Source organism: Manacus candei, unplaced genomic scaffold (genome assembly GCF_025592945.1).
Source record: "Manacus candei isolate 608988 ecotype Guabito, Panama unplaced genomic scaffold, ASM2559294v1 h1tg000141l, whole genome shotgun sequence".
In the NCBI taxonomy this organism is placed as follows: Eukaryota; Metazoa; Chordata; class Aves; order Passeriformes; family Pipridae; genus Manacus; species Manacus candei.
In genome coordinates this window covers 120,563-140,633 of record NW_026138189.1, presented here as the reverse complement: position 1 = coordinate 140,633, position 20,071 = coordinate 120,563, and the positions used below count along the sequence as shown (strand labels likewise).

Genomic DNA, 20,071 nt, shown 5'->3' with positions numbered 1-20,071 from the left:
CCGGCGCCCGCCCCGGCGCCCGCCCCGGCGCCCGCCCCGGCGCCCGCCCCGGCGCCCGCCCCGGCGCCCGCCCCGGCGCCCGCCCCGGCGCCCGCCCCGCACAGCCGGCCGGCCCCGGCGCTGCTCCTGTTCCCGCCCCGCTCCCCGCCCCGCACAGCCGGCCGGCCCCGGCGCTGCTCCTGTCCCCGCCCCGCTCCCCGCCCCGCACAGCCGGCCGGCCCCGGTGCTGCTCCTGTCCCCGCTGGGCTCGCCGCCTGCTCTCGGCGTCACTCGGGAAGATGGCGCTGCGTGTCCAGGTCGGTGCGCCCCGGCAGAGCGGTGAGGCCGGCGGGACCTCTCCTGGTCGTTGGAGCGCGCCGGGCTGTGCGGGGCCGAGCCCGCCGTGGGGCTGCCCTGGGGGACGAGCCGGGAGTTCGGGGCGGGAGAGGGCTCCTGAGGTAGGCGGTGGAGCCCTCAGGTGGTGCGGGGCGGCTGCGGCCCGGTGGCCGAGCGGAGCAGGGGCCGTAGGATGCGGAGCGCCGACCTGGCAGCGGGGCGACAGGTGCCCAGAGCCGCCCTGCCCGCGGAGCCGCGGCGGTCCCGGCTGGGCTGTCGGCAGCGGGACACGCCGTACGGAGCCGGTACCGGCGGGCGGGTTCGTGCTGCCATCGCCCCGCCGTGCGCTCCCCGGGAGCCGCTATCGGGTTGCGGCGGCTCCACGGCGCTGAAACAGCCGCACCTGCTCCCCGGTGCCACCGCGCTCTGAAGGCGGCGCTGGGCTCCTCCGCCACTTCTTCACTGAAAACCAGAGGCAGCCGGGCTCCGGGACTTGTCCGAGACGAGCATCAGCCACTGAAACTGCCCTCAAACAAGGGAGGAAGGAAAGGGGAGGCGGGAAAGGGCCTCGGGAGACACCGCGGTGTCAGGCGTGTGCCGTCATCTCTCGCGGCTTCACTGCACTGGTGGCAACAGGCTTTGACACTGTTAGAGAGGCCATTTTAGGCATTTATTTAAATACTTGGGTACCAGGCACGGCACATAAAAGGACCACTAAAATATCCTTTTTTTCTTTTTTTCTTTTTTTTTTTTTTTAAACTGGCAATTAAGTTACGTGCATCATGTTGCTCTTGCATAAACCTGGTGGAACTTTCTTCATAGAGTGTTTTCAGTCAGCAAATTCTGATTAAAATCAAAACATCTGAGGGAATTTGTTAATGTCAGCAAAACTTCGATTAGGAGCCTGCCTGGTTTCCTGCCAGTTTGCTTGGCTCGTGGGCTGCCTGGGGGTTTCTACGGGGACAGGCCCCCAGCATTTCTGGCCCTTGGTTCTTTCTCAGGAGAGTTGCCAGGGACGTCGGGGAGCTGGAGAGGTAGGACTAGAAGTATCCAGAGAACTTTATTCAGCATATTCATGAGTGTTATGAAAACGTGACAACCGGGGTGGGGGTGGGGGTGGGAAATCATAGTATCTAACGTTTTTTATTAGTATATGAATCTGTTTCTTGGAAAAAGTTCCAGTTCTTTGTGATCAAAAACGCCATTTCTTATTCAGATCTGTTTCTACTCCCATCTCACTTAAAGCAGCCAGCATCTGGTAGCTGGATTGTCTCCACTGACACAGTTGTTTTCTCAGGAATCACCTTTCAGCTCTTGATCAGGGTTTGAGTAAGTGAGGTATCTGAAGGCATTTTTATCTCATATTAAAGAAGGTATTGTGACAGTCTTGTGTTTCCTTAGAGAAAATACCTATCTAATCTAGAGAGAGCTTGTTTTTGACTTCTCATTGTTTTCTCCGATTACTTTTTTCTTAATAAAGTTAAATAATACCTCTGTTGCTCAGCCGAGTTGCCATCACACACAAGACGGTTGTATTTGCTCATTTCAAGTCATATTTTTTGGTTTTGCTATCAGAATCAAGGAAAAGCAGCACATTTCCTCAGTACCACACTTAAAATGTAACCCAGAGAACATCTAACAAGTTCACTGGCAGTCTGAGAATTCTGAGCACTTTGTGGCCATGCCTCCAGTCTGTCAATAAGAACCTTTGTCATAACATTCTCCTGAGAACAAACATGTCCAAATAAAGTATTTCAAAGAGCTGCATGTCATCAGTCTCAATATCCAATAAACCAGCTGTTCTTTGAATATCATTATCTAGTGTTTGTTCAGGCCTTACTTTTTTTAGCTGTCCTTCATAATTCTAACTTGTCAACAAGAAGTGATCCTTAGCCTAAATTTCTACATTTTGGTGTAACCTGAACACATTATCACTGTGCATTAAAGTGCACAGTGATTCCACTGTCAATTCTTTGTGTATAAATGATTGTTTAGCCAGCTTATAAATAATTTGCTATTTTAATGTCAGTTATCGTAGAGGTGATTTAGACCTTGGTGATTGGGCTGAAAGTTTTATTCTGTGCTTTCTCAAACTTGTTGCCAAATTTGTCCAGACTTGAAAGTCAAATTTCTAATCAAATATAAGAGGGTCTTTAACTTTTGCTGACTATGGCACAATAGTTTGTTTCGTACTTCTTAGTTTGTATTGGGCTTGTTCCGTTATGGAACGATGCATTGTAGTTATGTCTGTAGTTATGTACTCGTCTTTGCTAGATGTCCCTATTTGCAAGTTTTGCCCCAGTTGTGTGGAGTTTGTGTTGTATTTTCCCTAATGTATATGCTTGCATTTTATGAGCCTTAATGAGCTTTAATTGGTATGGATCTTGCCTCATTTAAAATTGCATTACTGGGATTGTTACCTGTTCCTTATTTTTCCTTTACTCTCAGTGTAGGAGAGGGAAAAACAAAAGCAAAAGAAGTCTCTGTTGAGCTCAGCATTTGAGGTACTCGATCTGTTCACTCTAGGAGCAAATATCCCGTTTCTTAAAACTTCTCCAAAGGAACAAGTACACGGCTACTTTTTGATTGAAAATCAAGGACTCCTAAAATACCATCATTACTGAAATGCAGAAGGTGCAGATCAAATCCAGGGACTACCTGTGCACAACAAAAATGAGGAAAAGACGATGATCTTTTTTTAATGTCTCAAGGAAATTACATGCTTTGATTGACAAAACCAAATGTATTTTAGTTGCCAAAGACACTGTCTTGGAATTTTAAAAGACATTTGAACTACAGTATATGTGAGATAGATTGTGCTGAAATCCAGTCTTTTATTTAAAGTGCAAAACATATGTTTGGAAGGGCTGGTGAACAGGATTTTGGTTCAAACTTTTAAATGAGATTGGTGAAACACTATGTGTTCTCTTTTCTTTCTAGACCACACTCAAATCATGAAGTACCTTCTAATGACGTGGCCACTTTAGGAGAGTTATATAGGCTTTGGGAACCTGATGGATGCTAAAACTTCTGTTTATGTAATGGTTCCTAAAGGCGCTCAAGGGGTTCATCTCTCTTGTGAGACAGTGACTAGTAGATATAAATCATACTGCTCACACAGGAGGGAGAGGTTTCACATACACACCTCTACCAAAGCGGAGAGGACTTTTAGCTCTAGTCTTGCTACTACAGCTTCTAAATTGTCCCATCTTTCACTGATATTTGCATGAATAGATGCATACAAAGCTACTTTTTTCTGGATGTGGTAATTTGATGAGTTTTACTGGTTTTAAAATAAATTTGCCAGAAGTTTTCCAGGTAGCGTAGCTCAAACTTGACAATTCTCCATCTTTCATCTCCCTTTGGGCTTCCCATCTGAAGGCTCAGAAAAACAGATGGATTGAACCATAGTAAAAAATACTTTGATAGCTAAGAGAAGAAATGGCAGTTTAATTTCAGTTATTTTGCCTTCTTGTCACAGAAGGCATCCTAATTTTTTCTAATTGAATTGTGAAACAAGTGGAAAGCTGAGCATAGGTAACAGTTCATATTTCTGCTATGGTATCTAAAATTATAAACAAAGAAATCTTATGTGGCTGAAAAGTCTTTGTGGAAGTTTCAGTCGTGTTGTTCCCTTAGGAGAGTCTGGCAGAAGTAGAAGTACTCTGTAACCACCTGTCTGGAGGAACTGATCCAGCCCAGCAAACGCAAGCTGAGAAGGTCCTGCCAGAATTTATTGATAGCCCTGAATGTCTCAGCCAACACCAGCGGCTGTGGGAACAAGGCATGGTGAGTGTCTGGGAGGTGTGTTATCCATGAAGGTGATTATGCTCATGGAAGCTCACGCAGATTTCTCAGTCATGGGCCACTACTAGGTCAGGACAATTAAGGCAAAATGCTTTTCTCTTTTTATATCTAAATGATTTTTATCTAAATGGTCTTTGTGGAAGTGACTATAACCTGCACCAGAGATGTCAGGCACAAAAGGAGGAAGGATCTCAGCTTTCAGTACTTTCAGAGGGGTTATAATCAGGGATTGTGTCATCTGTAGAGCAGTGTTGGGACACAGTGTGATATAATCTGGTGGTTCTCATTTTGTTCTCGTTTCTAGCTATGAAACAGATATCATCCCATCAAAAGGGATGAAAGTTGCAGGCCTCAGCTTTTTTATCACTGTTTTGTAATTTATGTTTAGTTACAATGAAACAAAGATGGTACTAAAATACACCTTTGATAAAGTTTTGGTACACTTAACAAAATGATTTATTCATTATTTATCAGGTTTTGATGTATTTTCCCTGCCTTTATTTCACTCATTTTTGAATAATACCTTCTGATGTGTTTTTGTGGACATCCTACATGCAGATTCTAGCAGTAACGTGTCTGCCTAAGCTTGTCAGCAGGGCTCCCCACTGCCTGTTGAACACAGAATTGACATTCATGAGTAATGTTTGTTGTTAAAATGTCAATATATGAGTTGGAGCTGAAACTCCGTTAAGCACAGTCTGGTTGTTCCTTCAGTTGTACTCGCAGTTTACCAAGCCTGGTTTTCATAGGGTGATCATTGTGTGAGAGTGAATGTAAAGGTGATTGTGAGATCTTCCATCGTTTCTCTGCAATTAACTCACAAATAACATTTTGTATTTTCAAAATTAAAATAAATATTTTTGCTCAGATTACTTCATATTTTGAAAAAACTGCTCATTTTTTCAAAGTAGACTTTGTATTTATTCCATAAGATGCTAAAGAGATTCAGCTCATGTTTGTAAAGGATAAAAGTTGCAGATATTTCTGGTACACCCGCTAGTCAGTCACGTCACGTTGCTGATGTTCAGCTCTTAATATTTGTAAAAGTCATGCCAAGGCAGCTTCAGACTTGCAGGACTAAGAGCCTACATAGTTTTCCTTACTTTTTAGGATCTATGTTAAAGCCATTGCTATATCCAAAAAGAATGAGCAAGTATGCGTTAGGTCTTTAATAGTGAAAAGGCTTTGCATAAGAAGCTTATGATTCAGTTTGGATTTTTAGAAAATCTGCACTGTTGTGTCAGTTCTGTGGACAGCAGTACCTTGAAACACAGGGCTGAGAACCTGCTGCTTCTGATAAAAGTTTTTAGTGTTCTTTTAGGTAAAAATTAACTTTAATCAACTTGAATTTTATACATTTCAACAACTTTTGAAACAGCTTAACTTCCTTTTAGTTAGAGCAGAGTTTCCAGAACTGCAATGTGCATTTCCCATTCCATGGGATGTTCTATATTGAATTGAGAACATTCAGTAGGGACTTTTATCTGTGAAAACTTGTGTTTATTTTGAGTTGACTGTGAGAGCTGCTGTTATGTAGTGAAATAATACCCAGTGTATGGGATTGTAATGAATAATTAGTGTTTTACCTGCCTGTAATTCAGTTCTCTGAATTAAAAAAACTGTTTTCATGTGTCCTAGAGTAATGATCATGTATGTAATGTACTTTGTGTTACTAAACATTCAGCTGGATTTAATGATTTAACAGAACTTACAGTTATTGTGCTAACTATAAGAATTCTTTTTTTTTTAAATCCATAGCTTAAGTTTCTATTAGAATTATTTAGCTCATTTTCTTTACAGAAGACTTGTGTTGCTGATTTTAAAATGCTTTGTTACAAGAAATTACATTCTGAGCTATGTATCTTTTCAACCCAAACTGGCTCCTTTTGTCATCCAAGCTCTTATTCAAGTCATTGCTAAAATTACAAAATTAGGATGGTTTGATGTATCAAAAGATCAGCCTATATTCAGAGACATTATTACTGATTTAAAAAAATTTTTGCAGGTAGGAAACAATTTTTTACTTCTGCCATTTTTTTTGTTTTTGTTCGGACCTCTTCATTTATAGTTATTGGCATATTATGTCTCTTAGTTTGATACTTGGGTGGCAAAAGCATAAGGAGCGTTGCTTAAAGCAGAAGATCGCCCAGCAGTGAAGAACCAGGGTGGGTTTGGCACTTGTGTGAGGTTGGGGAGTTTGATGCCTCACGGTATTCGTGGTGCTGTCACGGATTTTTGTTGGTTTTCTTTTTCTGAAACAGTCTTTCGTAGTGTTGTTGTAAAATAGCAGCTCCTGTTGTCAAGCCATTCTGTTTAATGCCTTCATTTTTTCCAGTTACTGTGGAGATACATTTCTGATACATGTCTGTGTAAACATTAAGCCCAGTACTTCTGTTGACAAAAGTAATGAGAAAATTTAAGCTATTTGGCAATTTCCTTCCAGGATCATCCGTTATCTGTGTATGTGGTGGTGATCCTGGTAATTCAGCAAGAAAATACGAAGTTAACCGTTTTTGTTTCTTGCTAATGAGTTTCTCCTTTGCTTTTCAGTCTTACTTTGTTTATAATACTGTTTGAGTTAATGTACTTTTTGAGTTATTTTGGGAATGCCTAATAAAAGATAAGTTGCAATAATCTGTTTATTAAAAACAAACTCAAGTATACTTCTCTACCATTTTGCAGTTATTTTTATGAATGTACTATAATTGGAATTTGCATTTATTATTAAAATGATTGCAGTGTGACTCTTCAGTGTGCAGCTCATTAAAAACAGAGATTTAAATAAAACATTTAGCTTCTTAAGAGATTTCTTTAGTTAAATTAAGAATTTCTGTGGAAAAGAAAATTAAGTCATAGATCTAGTGAATTAAATTTTATACAAAAATTGAAGAAATAATCCTTAAACAATATTAGATATGTCAATAATTAGCCTATGGTAGTTTCAAATACATATACATTAGCATTCTGAATTGAGGTTCCTCCAGTGTGAATTTGAATGTGATTTATTATTGAGAAAGGGATTAGCAGTTCTTTTCCCAGCTCCTTCGTAATTAATCACACAGGTTTTCACATGTGATAATGGGGAGGTTGCATTTTCTATTTTTACATGTTTGCATGATCTAAGGAACATTCCTATGGACTATTTTAAGAATTTGAAATGTAAAGGAAAGTTGTGTTCAAATTACAGTGTAGGATGTTTAGTCTTACTGAAGGCAGATAGGGCAGCAATGTTAATTTTGCCTGAGAGCTCCCCTCATTTGTCTCTTCTGATTTGCTTTTGTGCAAGTGATGATGCAAAACAGATGGCAGTGAAAAGTTAGGCCCCTTGGTAAGTAGTCAGACTTTTCTTTAGTTGAACTTCGGGTGATCTTCAGAGTTGTAAAAATGAGTGTAATTGTGACAAATAGCAGGAAAATTTTGACAAGGATGACTTGACATTTTGGGCACCGGGGGAGCTGAGGCTGCAAACTGCAGCTGTGGAAGTACACATGGAGATCTTCCCCTGGCTCAATGGCAAGGCCTCATTGCAGTTGATTTTAGTTATATTTAACAAAGTAGATTTAATTTTTCTATCAATGCTTTGTGGTAGCTCAGTGAAGACAGTTAGATTTTATTAATTATTTGCACAATTCTGCATTGTATCTGAATTTCAAAACATTCCAAGGATCTTAATTTCTGATGATCAGATCGTACACTCAAATGGAAATACTGAACACCTCTGCCTCACTTTTTAGACACAAGTTCTCAGAGATGAAATGTATGATTCGCTTCCAAACAATGCATTATAAACTACTGTAGAGGGAAAAGAATTAATTTTTTTGACAGGTAGCATTGCAAAACTTTGTTTTTTCTGAGAGTACTCTGTGATCTTTTTCATCCATTCGTGGCTTAATTTTTTCTAATGGTTTGAATTTCATGCAGCTTGCCTTACAAGTACTAGAATACTGAACTTTGAGAGGTGTAGTAGTGACTTTCCAGACTGCAGTTACTCAGAGTTTATTTTCAGATGGGGTTTTGTTATCAGACAATTCTTAAAATTTATGATGAGGGTTTTTTTCAGAGATAATTAGGAAGCTTGGAGGTCTAGTTCCGTTAATGCTGATGAAATTTGGTGTGAAAGCCTTCTAAACAGCTTAGGATATCTCAGCCTAACAACTCCTCTTGATTCTAGAAATGTTGAAAAATATTAAGTACAATCTGATTGTAGTAATGCTGAAAAATGGTAACTACAAGTGCTGATATTTGAGCAATCCTGTCTTTTTTTTCCCGTAGGGCACTGTGGACCATAGTACAATAGAAGTAATGCTCCTCTCAGAACTGATTTGGGAAATTAATCTAGTAAGCATTGCTTTGTTTTTTTCCTTCTGCAAGTGATGCTGGTAAAGCCGTGGATGTTTCAGCCCTTCATAAAAATGGTTTGAGAAACATTTCTTAGACATCAAGGGATTAAAACACCTTCCTCCCCCACCAAAATACACAGAGGCACAAGAGATTCTTAGTACAGGGACTCTACCAGTACCAGATACGTTTCCCTCATCACAGTCACCAGAACTAGTAAAACCAAGTGAAGTGAACAATCAACTTTTTCAGTTGTGTTTCTGCTAATGACTTTCTTTGCTTACATCTTACCCCGAGGAAGTGCCTCAAACCTGTCCATCCAGAAAGAGGAACAAACTTGAAGGGAAAAAAGGAGATGTGTCAAAAACCTGATGAGACCTGCATTTAGTGCTGGACCATCATTTTAATTTCTAGTGTCAAATAATTAATCTGCCAGATATCCTCTTCATCTAGTTTGAGCAAGGAAGGGAGCGTTGTTTATTCTGTCCTTACTTTTCTCAGGTTGATTATTCAAGACCTTCAGCAAAACATTGTAAAATAGCTGCCACATTCCATGACACCTCCCTGAAGGACATACTGATGCTTGTGTGCTCTCTTTTGAAGGAGGTGAGGCTTTTTATGATTGAACCTAAATTGTTAATGTCATTATTGTCCCTTTATATTTTCTGGCTTGATGAACTCTGTACTTAAATGGATTACATGACACCCAATTAAGCTCAAGTGATCAAAAAGGATTCAAAGACAAAAATTTCTATCTTCTTCCTTCCCTGCCTCTCTTGCTGTCTCTCAATCTCTCTGTGCCGTCTCTCTCTTTTTATATCTTACCAGAAAGGTTGAACTATCTAAATTCTGGGCTTGTCTTCTTTTTATGTTTTGCTGGGTCCTACCATCTCAGTACTTGCTAAAAGAATTAATTCACTGAACTGGAAGCAACCAAAAAGAAAGACAAATTCTTGTGGATAGGCAGCGCAGTCAGATCAGGCCAAGATGTTTTTCTCCTTCACTAGTTCCCTCATCCTCTCTATAACATTGGGGGGTAATTGAAGCCTCTCAAGAGCCTTGACAGGAGGTGGTGAAGAGCAGCATGCTGTACGCTGGGTCTCTGAGCTGACATCAGAGCTGGAATGATTTTGTGCTGATCAAGACCTTCCATAGCAGTGGAAGTGGCACCATCAGGTACATTCTACTTCTCTTAAGTTCACATATCTCTGCTTTTGAGAGCAACTTATTTTTTAAATGTTGCATGCCCAGAGGGTGGTGGGGAACGGTGCTGCGTCCAGTTGGCCACCAGTCACTGGTCGTGTCCCCCAGGGATCAGTGTTGGGCCCAATCTGTTTAATGTCTTTATTGATAATTTTAGATGAGGGGGTTGAGTCCACCATAAGCAAATTTGCAGATGACACCAAGCTGGGGGGGAATGTTCATCTGCTGGAAGGCAGGAGGGCTCTGCAGAGGAATGTGGACAAGCTGGAGAGTTGGGCTGATTCCAAGGGGATGAGGTTCAAGCAGGCCAAGTGCCGGGTCCTGCCCTTTGGCCACAACAACCCCCAGCAGCCCCATGGGCTGGGGACAGAGGGGCTGGAGAGCAGCCAGGCAGAAAAGGATGTGGGGGTTTGGATTGACAGGAAGCTGAACAGGAGCCAGAGTGTGCCCAGGTGGCCAAGAAGGCCAATAGATCCTGGCCTGGCTCAGGAAGAGTGTGGCAGCAGGAGCAGGGAAGTGATTCTTGCCCTGTACTCAGCGCTGGTGAGGCCACCCCTGGAGTGCTGTGTCCAGCTCTGGGCCCCTTGAGTTCAGGAAGGACATGGAGGGGAGCAATGAGGCTGGGGAAGGGAGTGGAGCACAAGTGGTGTGAGGAGAGGCTGAGGGAGCTGGGGCTGTTGAGGCTGGAGAAGAGGAGGCTCAGGGGAGACCTCCTCACTCTCTACAGCTCCCTGCCAGGAGGTTGTAGCCAGGTGGGGGTTGGTCCCTTCCCCCAGGCAGCTATCCTGGGAGTAAGACAAGAGTGCTCGGTCTTCAGCTGTGCCAGGGAAGGTTTAGGTTGGATATTTGGAAGAAATTCTTTACAGAGAGGACATTCAGGCATTGGAGTGGGCTGCCCAGGGAAGTGATGGATTCTCCATCCCTGGAGGTTTTTAAGATGAAACTGGATGTGGCATTGAGTGCCATGCTCTAGTAACTGCAGCAGTAGTGGATCGAGGGTTGGACTTGATGATCTGACGGGTCCTTTCCAACCCGTCTGATTCTATGATTCTATGATTTCTATTCTTTGAATTACTTGAGAGTGCTTGTTTACTCAGTTTTTCTGAAAACCAAATAATTAGGTGTCGAAATTTGGACACAGCTGTTTAGGCTAGAATTTAAACACAGGAGCCATCGCAGCGGGTCAGTAGATAGTGGCAGAAATTTCTTTTTGGCCCAAGGTGTAATTCTGAAGGTTGAGATATGTGATTGTGGTACTACTGTGAAAAATGAGATAAACTGTGTTAGCTTTAACTTCTTTCACAGTATGTTTTTGGTCTAAGTAACATGTTTTACCCCACATTTGCAGTAAGTTTAAGGGACATGTGGTCAGCTACCAGTGTTCAGGTGACAGGCAGTATATTTTTTTAGTACAGAATTAATTGTTCCAGAAATAATAATGTGTGAGCCCTCATCTCTCAAGAGGGACCGCTCTGCTACTCTGTGCAGGATGTTTTAAATCAGTGTTGGAATTACATGTTAATGGAGAAATCATATGTAATTTAAAAGAAGAATTGAATACTTTTGGAACATTCTTTTTAGATAAAGTAAATCCCATTACACATTAAAGCATTAAATGGATGTGTGGGAACCTGTAGCCACTTTTCAGCTTTCTTCAAGTTCATCTGGTCTGCAGGTACTTGAATCTCTCATGCGTTGAAAAGTTTGTCTGAGTGACATCACAGGGATTTCCAGACAGAAATATAAAGAAATTATAATTGCTGTCTTTCTAATGCCAACTTTAGTATAGGAAGCTGGTTTTAGAAATATTTCAGTGTGTGCGTTACACTGAAAAATACACTCAACTACAAAGGTGGAATCACTAAAATAATTCCAAGACTTTGAAGGTTAGAGAGGACTGCTGGCAGAACAGGTGGTTCCTATACAAGACAAGCAGAAATTCAAATTTCAGAGCTGAATTTATAATTTAGTGTCAATTCTAACATGATGTAACAGTTGTTATCAGGTTAATGAGGCACAGTTGATATGAATTTCTGTCATCTGAATTAAAAAAGTTGTTGTTAATAAACTTGAGATGTGACTTTGAATCTAAATAACAAGCGGATGAACTAGATAAAGTTGTTGCATTTGCATGTACTTTGTTTCTTTTCTAGATGAAATTATGTCAATTTTCCCTCTAATGTTTGCAAACTATGTCAGTGACTAATGATTCATGTTTTCAGTGTCTTTATATTGTAATCTTGAGGTAATAATTTCTTTCAAGATAAATGTTATTTAAATTACTGTTGTTACAGGAGTGGATCGATAAAATATTCTTACTTACAGGATTTAGAGTTTATGCTTCTGGACAGGTTGCTTTGCTTGCCAAGTCCCTTTTCATTCTGACACCACAGGGGTTATAAAGCAGTAGAGCCCCTGACAGCTCTATTTATATAGGTGTATATTTGTACAGAGCTATATGCAGATTACAGACTGCTCAGTTCATTGTTTTTTAAAGCCAGGTTTTCGTAGACTTCCAAGGAGCAGTGTGAGTATGCAGACTCTGAAACTCAATCTCTCTCCTCTGCAATTGCTCTTGTTCAGGTTTGGTCTCAGTTGTGACTGGGGCCCTCAGAAGCTACCTGGATGAATAAGACTACTGAAGATAAAAGTATCATGTTTCTCAACTGAAATGTCACACTGGGGTGCTTTAACAGAAGTATGTTTTGTTTTCTTATAGCACTGGGAGTTTGCCCCAAACAGTGTTTGTTACTCTGTGGCAAAGGATAGTGGGTCTGTACCCTTTGTGAAAACAGCAGAACCCCACCTCTTAGAAATGTATGCACCCCAGATAGCAAAAGCTTACATTACTTCTAGACTGGAATGTGTTCCTCAAGTTGTAAGGTAAACTTGTAATTGCAACTTTCAGGCTGTAATATGGAGTGTTTAATTTTCTGATTTATTGGCATATTATGTTTTGGTATAATCTGAGTATGCTGGTTCTGATTATCATGGTGATTTCTTTAGCTTGTCTTAATGGGCTGATAACATTTTATTCCTTTTGCTTATTAAATTTAGGCCAAAATCAAATGTAAATTCTAGCTTTTTTTCATTTCATGGGCCTTTGCTGACTTTCTAATGGTTCAAAATCATGAACATTTCTATCGTCTCAGGAACAGGAATCACTCGTACCTAGGGGAGCTTCCAGTGATCCAGGGCTAGGACAGGGAAGGACAAGCAGCTCATTGTGGGTGCTGCCAATTTTCCTGGGCCTTCTCTTAACCAACTACACTTCTTTTGGCATCTTTAGGTTTTTTTCTCTGTTTAGCTTTTCTGTAATGAAATCTCAGGGTTGAAATTTCATGTCTCGGCTTTTTTCTCCTGAGTAGGACTCAGTAGTGCTAAGCTTCTGGGTCAAACTATCTGTCTTGATCAGCTCCAATGAAATGTGCTATTGCCTTCATCAGCGTCACCATCAGCACTGAAAATTCAGTTTCTTTCTTTGGTACTGATGAAAGATTCTTCTTGATGTTCATGTTACATTGTGGAGGGGTAAACTTTCTAACCTGTGTAGAAAGCTAACAGGGAAAAGATGAGGAAAGTACTGACCTTCTCTTCTACCAGTCTGTGTCATTCTTAAGACTGTCTTGGTAGTGCTGTTTCCACGTATCCCTCCCTGTCTCCAAGTGATTTGTATTCTACTCTTGTGTTGTCTTACTCTCTTACATGATGGAGATCCTTAGTTGTGGCATTTCTGTAGACAGCAATATCAAATGTAGACTTTATTATCAAATGTCCAGGCCATTCCTGAGAAGCATGGGTTGTCCGGGAGCTAATTTCATAAGACTTCTTTCATTTGCTCCAAGGAGATTGATACATTCACAAACAAATCCTGTTTTCCGGAGTAACCATGTTTCTTAAAAACCAAGGTAGTTGATAACATCACCCTCCATCCTGGAGCCATCCATCAGGTTCTTCACACAGAGAAAGAGGTAGGTTGGAACAATGAAAGGAAAGTCACTTTTGTCCTTTTTTAGGGAGTTTGAAGAGCTATTCTCCCTTTTGAGTAAGGGTGAGTAAGGAACTAGTGATTTTTCTACAAATGGTCTACAAGAGGATGCTTCTCTACAAACTAGAAGGAGATCTTTTATTTCAAGTATTTGTGAGTACCTGAGAAGCAGTCTGTTTCAGCCCATCTGGAACATTATGATTTTCAGCTGCTTTGTATCTTTCAAAGCTTGGATGTTATTCCTGTTGGCTTTCACTTTTTGTCTGTAGATTGTTTGTGGTCTGTGCAGCAAAACATAACCTTCTGATGAATAAACCTTTCCTTTTGTGATTTGTGTAAGGAGTATCAATGCATTTTATGGCAAGAGCTATTGGTTTCATAGTTACAGGCATTCCATAGGCACTCAGCTGGTTTACAGCAGAATAGAAGAAGGCTTATAAAGCAGTTGCATGAAATTTTACTAAAGCCTGCTTGTTGCCTTTGATATCATGGTCTTGTGCTTAAATTGATAAATATGCAAAATCCGTTTCTACTAAATAGCCCTTTATTTCCTCCCATCATCCTCTGAGAAAGATGCTCCTTATTCATAGTCTATTCAGGCACAGTGGACCTTGGTTATTCAGGTTTTACATTTCTGAATTCATAATGCCAACCTCATCTCCTCTTTTCTCTTTAAAATATGTTAAGAGGAAGGCTTAAGTAGAATACTGTTCTGTGTTTGTTGGATGTGTATGAGTATGTATGTAAATAGAATGAGATCTGTGTCTCTTGTATTCACCAGCTGCAGTGAGTTCAGCAGTTCAGTGACGGTGGGAAAACAGCCTTTAAGCAATAGTGGCTACATGGTTACTTGTTCTCTCTATTCTAGAGGTGGCTTAGCAGATCCACTGGATGATACAGCAAGTTTTTCCAAAAGCAGGAGCAACTGTGCACAGTTAGCAGGCGTGAATACCAAAAGACCTGTACGCTTCTTTAACAGTTGTTTGACTGAAATGCACAAAACTACCAAAAACCATTGCAGTCTCCTAGTAGGAATCCATTAGAAATCACAGTTCAGGAAGGTGAGTATTTAATTTAGTTTTTAGACTGTTTTATGTGTCAGTAACTACATACTTGCATATGAAAAAGAGTTGTGATTTTATGGCAGATATAACTAGGCCTTTTCTCAAACAGGCATTAATGATCTAAATCACCTTGTACCACATTTCGCTTGTTGTCTTTGTATTAAACGGGGTACATTGGCATTGATGTGTTTGTTTTAACATCTTGTTACATCTTTAGAATATAGGCATGAGAGCTGTAAAAGCTTTTTAATTGCTGAAAATTGACAATTTCATGCCTCAGGTGCCCTCAAGGGAATCAGCTGGAAGATGATGAACATTTTTTGAATTAAAATGTTAGCTTTATTCCTTTTGCACTTATCTGTCTCTAAAAATTAGTGCAACATTAAAAACCTTAATTTTTTTTATATTTCTCTGTTAAGATGTATTACCTAGTTTTCAAGAAACTGAAATTATTTATTGTAATGTAAGTGGTAAAAATATATATTTTCATATGTTTTTCATATACTTATTTTCATCCCCTCTCATTTACATTGTCTTTATAACTACTGGCTCTTTCCTAATATAGCTATCTTGTGTCTGTTGCATTTTAAAATGGATAAAGTGTATTGTTTTGAAAAGGTGAAACAGGTTAGTGCATAATATACAGCTGTTTCTTTACATGCTTTTAAATGTTTGTGATTTATTTTGCTATTCTTTTTTAGAGTTTGAATATGCTGATTTTCTTCTATGTAGCAGCCATTTCATCATTAGTTTTTAAAAGACGTCCTACATACCTTTTTATTAGTTCCACTTTCTTCCATGCACCTATAGGCTTCTCTTTGGGAGAACTGTGATTGATGCCCTGGTGTCATGGGGTGGTTGCAGGGTTGACACTGCACTCCACAGTCGTGGGAGGCCCGAGGGAACCCAGCAGCCGGACACTGAGGACTGCTGTTACCTGTTAGAAAATATTCAGTGTGGTTTAGATACTGTTGCTTTTCTACAAACTAAACATTTGTTTTCATATTGAACAACAACTGTTATATCCCCGAGATATACATAGTTAAATTTACGTGTTTAACGGCTTTTAATGTTACAAAGTCAATGTAATATTAAGATCTCGTTTTATTATACTGCCTTGATCTCTGTATCAATAGTGATGTGGTCATGGTTTACTAAAACAACAGCACTACTTAGTGATCACTTGTGGTCTATGGTAATGACTGATTTCTTTGGGATTTTTGCTGTTACAAAAGATAATTGCAGGTTATTACAGCAATAATCATTTCCTAAAACAAAAGATATCTGCCTTAGAAATTGCAAAAGCAACTGCACTGAAAATTTTAAATAGTGAAGGTGCGATAGAGGGAAAGAAGTCGTACCAGTTACTTGGTATTGTGCTCAGAGAAGAGGATTACCATCACAAAAATAACTGCTTAAAAATGAACTCCTGCAGTTTGTAAGAAGGAAGGCAGGATTTTATTTTAAAAAAGACTGTTGGCCACAGGATTGGCTGTGCTGTGCTCTCTGAACCAGCTGGCACCACTTCACAGCTGCTTTGTGATACCCTCTTCAAATGGCCATTCTTTAGTAGCTGTTAATGCTAAATTCATTTGAGCAATGTCTGTTCTCTGAGACACTTCAGCTCCTTAGTGTTTTGCTAATGATGGTGCAATCTCCTAGTGTCCTAAATGAATAGCTGTTTGTAGTGCAATGTGTGGTGTGTTTTTCCTTGGAAGTGTCCTTTTTGTCAAGAAGCACAGGTCTCAAAACTGGGAAATAAAATACGTTGGTTTTTGGAGAGCTGATACTGCCCCTCCAGGTTGTTAGGAATGGCACAGGCACAATAAGAGAAGATATTTAGTAGTCTTCCTCTTTTGTCTTGTTTCCTCTCAAAAGTCGGTGCTTGTTCCCTGTCACAGCGTTTGCTGTTACAGATCTCAGTCTGTATTACAGTTTTGTGTGGTATTTAAAAAAAAGACTGAGATTTAAAACAAACCGGAATGCCTTCTGTACTTTTGCTGGAATCATCTGCGTGTTATTCCACACGTTGTGTATATTTGTCTCTGCATCTTTTTTATGTATAGAACACACCGTGCTATATACCTCTAGCTAAAGCAGAATTACTTATAGTGTATAGTCTGAGGATACTGGAACCCTCAGAACTGTTGAAGGGGATGGAATGAAAACCCTCTGTTTTGGGTTTTTCAAAAAACAATAGTGCAAAACATAAGGGAGATTGAGTGGAGTTTAATGTTATGTAAATGTAGACTAGTTTATCAGAGATTTAAAACAAACATGAAATAAAATCTCAAGACTTTAGGCAGATACTATGCATGTCCTGATATATATGTAGAAATATCCAAAATACAATACTGTTTCACAGTCATAATATGACTTCATTGGTTTATCTGTAGTTTATCCTTTATATTAAACTTAAGAATGAATTTACAAGACACTGTATTCGTCAGGGTGTTGTCTTCAATCTTTTAAGTTAAGCTGTTATCACTTTGTAAAATCCTAGAAATGAGAGCAAGACATTTTCTAGTTTATGTAATTCACTTATTGAGAAGCCTTGTTTGTAGCTTAAGTAGAAACCCCTCCAAGTTGTCTTTTCTGTGTTGTCATCGACACCCAATTTTAATTTATTACAAAGAGTATTTTACCAAATGAAGGTGGAGTCTAAAGGTAACTTTTACTGTAGTCTCATTGCCTTTCATTTGAGGAAGAAACCTTTAGCAGCATCCTGAAGTTTTAACAGGTTACTTTGCTATTCAGGTCTTCCTTTTGATCTTACCTCAGGATAGAATACTGCATCCTTCCTGAGAGAAGATGCCATTAGTTACTGGACTCACAGCTTAAAAAGCTGAAGCAGGAAATCTACGTGGCTTCAGTAGGGTCAGGAGGTCAAACTTAAAGATATTCTACCTTAATGTGCTAGAGAGATTAAAATAACCCATGTTTTGCAACATGGCAATTATTTTCCAGCAGAGAGAGGCCAAAAGAATTCCTCAGAATTCAGTGTTTGTAAACTGAAGAGTTCCATATTTATAAAGAGGGATTTCAGTATCTGAAAGTCTGTACAAAATATACCACATACACAAACTCAATGAGTTATTTATAGAACCTTAGTTTTAGAGAAATTACAATCCTTATGTTGCACTTTACTGGAGAAGGACTTGGCCACTGGATCCTGTAAGTGCTATAGTGGAGAGTGACAGCTAAATAGTCTGGAAATTGGAAGGCATGACAGCATAGCTTGGAATCAATGAGCTCTGTCTTTCAAACCCATTTAGAAGTAGTCCACAGAGACTTTCAAAACTATATGGTAGTTCAAAGACTCTTTTGTTGAAGGATATGTCTGATTTATGACATAAATATTTTCTTATGTGCAAATCACTTTAAATAATATCTTAAAATTACAAAGAATTTGAAATAGAACTAAGAAACAAATAAATTGTGGGGAGACTCCATTACTTTGTAATGCTGTGATAACTAGATGTAACAGTCCCACTGTAGGTAAAATTGTTCCATGCCTTGAAGTAACTTGTAGCAGGCAAGTGAAGATGCTGGATTAATTGCCTGTTATCCAGGCTGAGTTTGTATTTAAGGTTAGTTCTTTGGTGTTTTATTTAGAAGCATGTCCAAGTTAATAGGCTGTTTTAGTTTATACGGCAGTTGCGCTCCGAGTTTTTTGTTAGTTGGTTTGTCTGGGTGGATTTTAGATGGGGTAAAGGGGAGAGCTGACCATTCTCTTGACAGTTTGATATCGTGTAGATCTGCTCATACCTCGTGGGAGTGTATTGTACTGGCATCAGGGCTTATCATCATGAACTGTTCTTTCTGTTTAATGTAGGAGTGCTGGCATGGCTGGTCTGTTCTGTGTGTACATTTCTGGGAGGACAGTTAACACACACTGGTACTGATGGGCACGATGCCCTCGATGGGGAGTTAACCTGTTGGGAAGTAGGGCTTGTTTGTAATTGTGATTATTTTTTTTTAATGATGTGTAGTGTCAGCAGATATTTGGAATTTAAATGTCTCTGTTTTTGTCCAGTTCTTGGATGGTGGGTGCTCAAGGGCTGTACTGACTCTGTGGACCGCGACGATTCCACTGGCTTTGGTCTTTCTTGATTCATCATCCTGAGCAGTGGAGTCACCGAGGCTATCATTTCAAAATTGTTTCAGAGGAAGGGAAGGGGATTAAAGGCAGAGATATCTCTTACTATAAGCAGTGTTTAACTGTGCCCATGCAGCTGCCTGTTTTCATTTGTGTGTTACACAAGTGTAAGTTTTGTAAGTTCTGAGTTCTGGCTGCTGTTTTCTGCAGCACTTCCTTTGCATTAATTATTGTGGGTGAAGAAGCACAGGGGAGCTGCTGGTTGAAAATTTAGACTAATTTCTAGACTAGAGCTTGGAATAAAAAAGAAGGCTCTAGATTTAGGAGTGTGCATACCAGAGTCCTCTTTCTGCAGTGAGTTGGGTATTGTTCGAATGACCAATTTCTTGTGGCAAACACTCTCTCAATCCTCATGCATGTTTGATCCTGTTCTTTACATCCACTATCTAATGCATGAAAAAGGACATGCAACTTAGAATTGGAGAAAAAACTGTGCATTTTCTCCTTTGTTTCTTGCCTTCCTAATCTACCCTGGGGCTCTGTGGTGTTAGCAATCTTCCACTGTGTTTTTATTAAAAGTGAAAGGTTTTAATATCCAGACTTACAGATGAAGTATCTACTGACTTTTAATCCAGTGACTATATATTTCAGAATTGACAAAAGGTGGGAATTAATTTTTGAATTGCTAGGGAATTGGAATTTCAAGGAATAGATAGCGGAAGAACACTGAAAATTAAATAACAGAATATTCCCTTAAAAAAAATTAATTAAATTTTCTTAGCTGGCATAGACTGAAATTGATTCTTTGAAATCAGTCCTGATAATATGGAGATATGTACAAAGTGAGAGTGTTTTAGGAGAGGCAGAAGAGGGAAGAAGTGAGGCCGACAGTGCATCCATTATATAGTGCATATGTAAACTTGTTTCTAAGTACAATAGTTTCAGTTTTCAGGGAACCCAAACAGCTCTTATCTTGCACTTGCAGTTTGAGCCCCATGCTTCTCAAATTTCTGTTTCTTTCATCATGGAATGGATGGTCTAAGAAAAAAAAACACTTTAGCAAATTCACCACAGTTTAACATATGCATCTGAGAAAATGTCAAGTGACAAAGTAATTAGAAAAGCGTTATGTTGATGTTTATGTTCAGTACTGGTCAATTAGCATAATTAGTGTCTAAACAAAACAAAATCTTAGAAGAAACTTAAACTTGGGCAAACAAAAAATAGATGATGGGTTCCTAAAGAAATTGGCTGTGA

The 20,071-nt window shown here is 39.8% G+C and overlaps 1 protein-coding gene across 1 annotated transcript; it reads left to right on the top strand.

The window, feature by feature from the left end:
* Positions 1-206: 206 nt before the first annotated feature.
* Positions 207-13,586, top strand: LOC127462827 (ran-binding protein 17-like). Its single transcript, XM_051771743.1, has 6 exons — positions 207-296; positions 3,955-4,104; positions 8,395-8,460; positions 8,962-9,066; positions 12,383-12,546; positions 13,572-13,586. Exons 1-6 carry the CDS (start codon positions 279-281, stop codon positions 13,573-13,575), a joined length of 507 nt encoding a protein of 168 aa, XP_051627703.1. The 5' UTR covers positions 207-278; the 3' UTR covers positions 13,576-13,586.
* The last annotated feature ends 6,485 nt before the right edge of the window (positions 13,587-20,071 follow it).